This window comes from Platalea leucorodia (genome assembly GCF_965183815.1).
Source record: "Platalea leucorodia genome assembly, chromosome: 8".
NCBI classification, from domain to species: domain Eukaryota; kingdom Metazoa; phylum Chordata; class Aves; order Pelecaniformes; family Threskiornithidae; genus Platalea; species Platalea leucorodia.
The window spans coordinates 40,934,347-40,942,082 of record NC_138830.1 but is presented as its reverse complement, the minus strand read 5'-3'; the positions used below and the strand labels follow the sequence as shown (position 1 = coordinate 40,942,082).

General features: G+C 39.4%; 1 protein-coding gene across 4 annotated transcripts in view; it reads left to right on the top strand.

Annotated features, from left to right (window-relative positions):
* CYLD (CYLD lysine 63 deubiquitinase) overlaps positions 1-7,736 on the top strand; it is a 29,928-nt gene continuing 22,192 nt past the window's right edge. Inside the window, exons 1-4 of one of the 4 annotated variants that reach the window (XM_082319719.1) lie at positions 1-90; positions 4,552-5,211; positions 6,276-6,443; positions 7,477-7,582. In XM_082319719.1, the coding sequence (XP_082175845.1) occupies positions 4,705-5,211; positions 6,276-6,443; positions 7,477-7,582 (781 nt within the window). In that variant the 5' untranslated portion in view covers positions 1-90; positions 4,552-4,704. Of the gene's footprint in view, positions 150-4,551; positions 5,212-6,275; positions 6,579-7,476; positions 7,583-7,736 lie in introns of all 4 variants that reach the window. The other 3 variants (XM_082319717.1, XM_082319718.1, XM_082319720.1) reach the window with 3 other exon arrangements.

Genomic DNA, 7,736 nt, shown 5'->3' with positions numbered 1-7,736 from the left:
GCCGCGCCGGGCGCCGCGGGGCTGTGAGCCGGCGCCGGGAAAGCCCCGCGGGCGGGCGGGGCGCCGAGGCCCGGGGCTGGGCATGAAGAGGTGAGCGAGAGGGCCGCGGGGGCCGGGCCCTGCCGCGGGACTCTGCTCGGCGCCGTCAGGTAGGGGTGAGGCGGCTGCGCGGCGCGGCCCGGCCCCACCGCCCCGAGCCGCTCTCCCCGGCCGTTTCCATGGGCGGCGGCCCCGCGCTGGAGGCGCGGCGATCGCTGCGGGCCAGGCCGTCTCTGCGGCGGCGGGGCGGAGGGGCCGGGCCGCGGTGGCCGCCCGGCGGCGGGGCGAGGCCCAGCGGCGGGGCCGGGCCGGGCTGGCTCGGGGGTGGCGGCAGCTCCCGTCAGGGCTGTGCCGGGGCGCCGAGCGTGGGCCCCGCTGCGCGGTTCCGATCGTTCAGCGTTAAGCCCTGGGCAGCCCGTTAGCTCCGACTTAGAAAGTGTTTCGGGGCTTTCCTTCCCTGTCCTGCTCATAACCGCCCAGAGAGGCAGAGAAAATTCTCAAAATTGGAGGGGGGGAATAATTATTCTCAAAAACTTAGGCTTGCATCGAGCCTTGTGACTTGCAGGTACATTATATATCACGTCTTACCTTGCTAGGCGATAAACAGATACCGCACTCTTGCCATTAAACGCGCCGTTACTGAACAAAGTTAAATACGATTTGGTTTTCATTTCAAAACCTGAACGTATGCATTTCATTTTATTGAGAGGACTTGCATATCGTGTCGACCGAAGGGTTGTCTGCAGAACAGTGATGACTGTGTATTGGCGTATACTTGCTAAATCTAGTAATGCCAGAGTATTCTGATAGTTGATAATGATTTTTGTTCTTCCTCTAAAGTAGAGTATTTGTATCAAATTTACAACACGTAACAAAAGTTAGTGGAGTTTTTCAGCTGCATTTTCATTTAGAAATCATGTTACCAGCATGAACTTATTTGTATCAGACAATATTTCAACCACTGTTTTGAAGAAACGGCATCTATTTTTTCCACTCATGGCTTGCATTGCAGTCATATAATTCTGTGTACATTGAGCTGGAACTAAATTTACTTACTCCTAGTTTTAACCTTCCCTTGAAAATGAGTTTTGGACTGTTGAAGAACATAACTTTGCATCTCAGCTGTTTAAAACTTGGTATCTAAAGTGAAAGTTCTGTAAGAAACTGTACAATTTATTTTAGCCCCCCTGATTCAGAGCTACAGACGTGTGTGTTCATGCTGAAACCTGATAGCTGATTCAAACATTTCTCTATAGTTCATCTAAGGCTGCTGCAGGGTAGAAACAAAGATCTCCTATTTCAGAGCAAACTGTTTTTGTGATGAGATGTCTCTGTAGTGACAACAGTGACTCAAGACGGAAGAAAAAAGGAAGCTAGGGAAGCTTGCAGGTTAGGTAGCTTATTATGGCCTACCTCTGGCCTTTATTTAAATATTTTTTTTTTTCTGAAGTATGCAGTGTTGCAGTCATAACTGTGTTTTGCCTGTTGTTTCCCAAAATCCTTTGAGCATGAAAATAATTCAGGTAGTAGGTGGAGTAGAAGAACACGGTTGAACAGGCTCTAACACTTAAATGTCGGTGGTGATGGTCAAGTACTCGCTGGTATGCACAAAGTTTTATAGTTGCTGGTATGTTGTGCAGTGTAATGATGACTCATTGCTAAGCATAATTTCTTTGGTTCCCAAGTTAATTCATACTGAGGTATAATAGTTTATTCTGGTCTTAGTCCGATACGTGTGTGCTCTTTGTTCAGCAAGTATACCTTACTTGCAGAATAATCAATTCCATGGAAAATGGCTGTAAAAAAAAAAAAAAATCTTAAAATCAGTGGTTTATGTACATATATTTCTGTTACATTGCTAGAACTTAACATCCTTCTTAGCAAGCTTTTCTGTGCTGTTAAAATACTAATTTATAATTTTTTATTATTCTAAAAGAAGGGGATTTCGTTTTTAGAGCTGTATATTTTCTTTCGCAGGAGACAGTGGTGGTAGATAAGTTTTTTTAAGGAAAGCATTTTATGTAGTGATAATGAACTTTTTCATAACGCAAAACCTTTTAGTACTGTATTCAGTGGCTTAATAACATCTCTGTGGATGACTAGAACTTTAAGAGACTGACCATGCACCATATGAAGTTATCATTATATAATCTAAATGCAACTGTTAACATGTTTTCACACTGAATTCTTTACTACTAAACATGTGAAGATTATGTAATGTTGCAGCAATGGACCTGTGAGCAGGGTATACTTATTAAAAAATAGATATGATAAATTAGATTCTTAATAAAAAATTAAAATTACCTTTTTTTAAGCTCTTGAACAGAATTCTCTGTTAATATATTGTTTCCATATATACTTACTAAAATTAATCCTTTCTAAAAGTGAAATAGGAGAGGTCACGATCCCTGTAGCGTCAGAGAGACTTGTTTCCAGTGTATTGGGGGTTGATTAACTTTGTGGAATGGCTCGCAAAAAGGAAAGTTAAGTAAGCGCTTCAGCCTTTGAAAGCTGAGAACATAAAATGGAACTATGAAGAGCAAGACAGTATCTATTTTTTCCCAGTGTCTGAAAAAAGTAAGGGGAGGGAACTAGGCAGAACTTGGATGGAACTCTATTTTGATATCTGAGTAGACTTATGAAAACTAATGGTCATTTAATCATGTTTCCTTTGGGGGGGGCGGGGAAGGTCCTCTTGTGTTCTTCATCACTTCTCATATAAAACATTACTATTTCAATCCGATACTGATATCGGACCTTTTTGTTAATTATCAACAAACATTAAAGCCCATTTATGTGTATCAAATGAATATGAAGAAAAATATTTTTTAACTTGAAAACAGATTAACAGTCTACCAGACTTTATCTCAGTGAGGTCTGAAACTGTCCAGATTCTTCCCCTCAGATGTTCATTACTTTGCAGATGGAAACACTTTAAACCACATAATTCCTGTGAGCTGCTGCAGCAGCGGTGTCAAAGTGCGACGATGACATTGACACCCACGTGTAACATCTGCGAAGACGAGAAGCATGCTGTATTCAGCTCGGGTGGCTGTACAAGAGTACAGCCAAGAGCTGTACAAGAGTACAGTACAAGAGCCTCACTAGGAGGCTCCGCAACTCAGCACAGAAATGTGGGAATTTCTAGTGACTGAAAGATGCCACTCTGCATAAATTTCAGGTCCTCTGTGGTTGTTATTACTTTTCTTTGGGGGAAAGAGTTTTGTTAAATATTCTTTTTGTTTAAAAACATATGATGAAAATAATTACAGTACTACTGGATTCCATTGCTTTCTGATAGCTTCTGAAGCTGGAATCAAATCGAGTATGAGAAATAGCAATAGATTTTTTGGTATTTGAACATCAGAGAAAAGATCTGGAGGAATTGGGTAGCAAGAGGAGGCGCAAGGACAAAGAGTATTTACTTTTTGTTTACTGAAGTTAAATCCATAAATAGTCATTGGGCTTCTCCTTTAACTGAATGCAAACTGTGTCAGCACAGATCACTAACAGGAACATTTACATGACAATATGTTCTTAACTTGTATGCTACTCTCTTCTGTCACCTTTAGAAGAAGAACAAATGCTGTTAAGGTACTGCAGGTCTTTCTTCATGTATCCAGTATGATCTAAACTGTAGACATATATATGTGTGTATGTGTTTTAATTTTGTATCTGCTACCGTGTGCAATGAAGTATTTTCAAATTGTTCTCGTTTAGTTTATTGATTGTGAACTATAATTCTTGGGATGATGTTTAACTAAGGTGTTTTCTTCCAGGGTATTTTAATAACTGAAAGTGATATATTTCCTACTTCGTTGAAGTGAATTATCCTTCTAAAATGATAAAAAGAAAAGCCTCCAGGTTTTTCTTCATAATTGCATGTTACAATGCTGGTGCAATTTGTTTTTCATACATTGTTTATTGCTTACTGGAACTGTCCATTTCTATTATTTAAAGAAATGGCTGTTATGAATTACTAAAGTTTCCATTTTCTGTTTTTGTATTACAGTGACACAATTCTCTACTACACTAAATCAAAATGTTATGTGGAATGACAGATGCAGAGCACTTTGTCAGAAATAAGTAGGCACTAAGCATGGGAAAAGATCTTCATAGTGGAAAGCTTCCATAAAATATTGTTTGTAAACTTGAGCGGGATATTTATTCCTGTTCATCTGAAATTAAGATTTCTTTTTCCTTTCAGTTATGTGTGTTTTCTGCATGTCATTACACTTTTTCCATAGGCCCTTGCTTCAAGGAGCTAGAGAAGGAAAGGAAATACACAGCAATAACAAGTAGAAATGGGTATGTCTGTGATCAACAGTGCTATGGCTGTTCTGAGACTATCTTCACTGGCTCAGATTTTGCTGAACTATTTTTACTCTGTAGGAGGAGTGGAACTGGTCACAGATTTTCATGATTTTTTGTTGTTTTACTTAAGACTAGCTGTAGTTCCCCAATTTCATTTTGCCTTTTTTTTTTTTTTTTTTTTTTTTTTTTTTATTCTAGGCTTTCTGCTCTGGATTTGGTTCTTGGCAAAATGAATATTGCATTCTTTTACAAAGGTTGGACCCTCCAGTAGAATTGTCAAGATCAGTGCACATAAATCAACAACTTACTTTTCTTGAAGACTTCTGTGCAGCTTTTAAAGTTTTAAGCACAATGAATTCGGGCTTATGGAGTCAAGAAAAAGCAAGTTCATCCTATTGGGAAGAGCGGATCTTTTACTTGCTTCTCCAAGAATGCAGTGTCATAGACAAGCAGACTCAAAAGCTCTTGAAAGTGCCCAAAGGTAGCATTGGGCAGTTTTTTCAAGACCGTTCTTCCGTGGGACACTCCAGAAATATTCCTTGTAAGGGCAAGAAACTGCAGATTGGATTAAAGATCCTGGAACAACCTCATGCAGTCCTGTTTGTGGACGAGAAGGATGTTATAGAAATAAATGAAAAACTAGCTGAGTTGCTTTTGGCCATTACTAACTGTGAGGAAAGATACAGTCTGTTTAAAAGCAAAAGCAGGTTAACTAAAGGCATCCAAATAGATATTGGCTCACCTGTTAGAGTACAGCTGAGATCAGGAGATGACAAATTTCCTGGAGTTGTTCGCTTCAGAGGACCCTTATTGCAAGAGAGGTCCCTAACAGGGATATACTTTGGAGTAGAGTTGCTGGTAAGTTTCTTGCTAAGGGGGAGTACCGTATATGTTTTATAAGATGAGCTAAAAATCTTCTATTTAAAGAGGCAGTCATCATATTTTTTTTTTTCCTAGAAGCATTGTTACCCCTAAAAATTCTGTAACTTTCAGTCTTTTCATAAGTATTGTTATTAAATACCTGTGAACATACCATATCACATCAGCCTTGTGTTCTCCATGTTAGCTGAAGCTTGATGAGGTGCATGGGCTGGCAAAAAGACTTGGAACATACTCTGACTCTTCCAGCCTAGAAGAATTTAATTACTTACATCCCCATCATGGCAAATATCTGACTCTGATTTCTGTTGAGTACTTTGTTTCTCCCTGCACGTGGCAGGATACAATCCATAAATGCAGGCTTGGATTTTAGGGCTGCTGGTTTTGTAGAGCCCTAAAAGCCAAATGGCAACTAGTTAAGACAGAGAATGTTGCCGTTGTGTGCTCCTAGTGAGGTATTTCTGCAAAATTAATGCCAACGGTAAGCTTTTGAAGGATTAGAGTCAGGAGAGTGCCACTCTTGCATTAGAATTATGTTTTTCAAAGTCCTCTTTAAACTTTTCCCAAATTCTTTGCAATTCCCCTAAGAACCTCAGGGAATATCAGGCCCAAATGCTTCTGAAAATCACCTCTCTTTATTTGGCATGTAAGTGGCATTTTTGAATGCTTAGCATTATGTCTAGTATGAAGTAGGCTTGTCTTGATATGGCAAAAATTTGATGATGGAAGCAAGATTTGCACCTGAAGAAAACAGGCTTCTCTGAGTAAAAAGGCTTCTGCCTGCAGCTACTCTCTAATCTAATGACATCTTACTGCTTATTCCCCTAAGCTAGACAGTGTGTATATTTGCCACAAATTCCGGCAATAGAATGCTCCCAATATAACGACAGTTCATCAGGCAAATTCTTACTGCAATTTCTCCAAAACGCTGGATTATGTTACTGCTTTTGTAGTAGTCTGTTTTTGCACAAAATACACTGCGCCTTTTTTTTTTCCTTTTCTTTTCTTTTTTCCCCTCCTCCTCTTCCTCCTCCGACACTTAGGAAGAAGGTCGCGGTCAGGGCTTTACTGATGGACAGTACCAAGGCAAGCAGCTTTTCAGATGTGATGAGGATTGTGGGGTTTTTGTTGCTTTGGACAAACTGGAGCTGGTGGAAGATGATGACAATGAACTGGAAAGTGACTATGCAGCTCCAGTTGACGCAATGCAGGTAGAACTTCCTCCTCTGGAGATCAACTCCAGGGTTTCTCTGAAGATAGGAGAGAGTATAGAGTATGGGACAGTTATATTCTGTGATGTCTTACCAGGAAACGAAAGTTTAGGATACGTTGTTGGAGTGGACATGGTAAGAAAATAATCTGACTTTAATAATTTTTGCATGTGTGTTAGCTAGTAAATTACATGCAATATAGAAGAAGAAACATTATCCACAAGCTACTTCAGCGGAGGCTGACCTAAAATGGGAAATAAACACTTGTGTTCAAAGATGCCCCTTGGTGGTAATTGCTTTTTGGCATCAGGTAAATGGTATCCTATTTGATGCTAAACAGTTCAGGAGAAATACTCTGGTTACTCTGAGGAGCCTCCACTGAGCTACTTGCAATGTTAGATGTCAGTCTTGAAGTAATAGAGTTGAGTGTTTGTCTTGTGAGCAACTGGCTTTGTTCTGCTTTTTAAAAAAGTAGCCTGAATGCCTTTTTCTTTGTTAGCTATTTTTAAAAGCTTTTCTTTCATGTAACTTTGGTTTGTTTGACTTTGTTCTACCTTAAAAATACTGACTTCTAAGTACAAAAGTTGATCTTTCAGGAAAATGTGAAGCTTGTCATTAAAAATTATTTCTAGCAACTTGAATTTTTTAAAATGAACAGCTTGCAAATTTTTGGTAGTTCAAGGCTGTTTTGGTTATGTTTTTGTGGATCAGGTGCTTCCGTTTTCTTGATTGCAGTAGCTGTTGCCTAACAATGCACTGGAATTATTCTAACTTGCTTATAAATAATGGATTTTAGTAGAGGAATGCTTGTTAAAATAGGAAATATTTCTCAAAAGAACAGTTTTCAAGTTTGCATTTGTCTTTAAAGACTTTAATGTTTGACTGTTCTAAATACAAAGTTTGTTACAAGAAAAAGCAGATGTTGTCAAACCTCTCATTTTCCTACTTTTTACGTTCCTAAAGACATACATGTGTGTTCTGTACGATGTAAATCTTCTCTTGGGATATATGTAACATGTTTTTCTATTTTTAGGATAATCCTATTGGAAACTGGGATGGAAGATACAACGGAATACAGCTGTGCAGTTTTGCAAGTGTTGAAAGTACACTCCTTTTGCATATCAATGATGTTATTCCAGGTATGCTCTGCTTTCTTAACCAGAAGGCAGACTTTGATAACATCTCAACCTAGGCACAGTTACATGATTAAAACAATACTGCGGAGTTAATATCCTAAATTCACTTGAATTAGTTTAACCTTCTGTGTTATAGTTCTCTTCAGTTTCCTCCTCT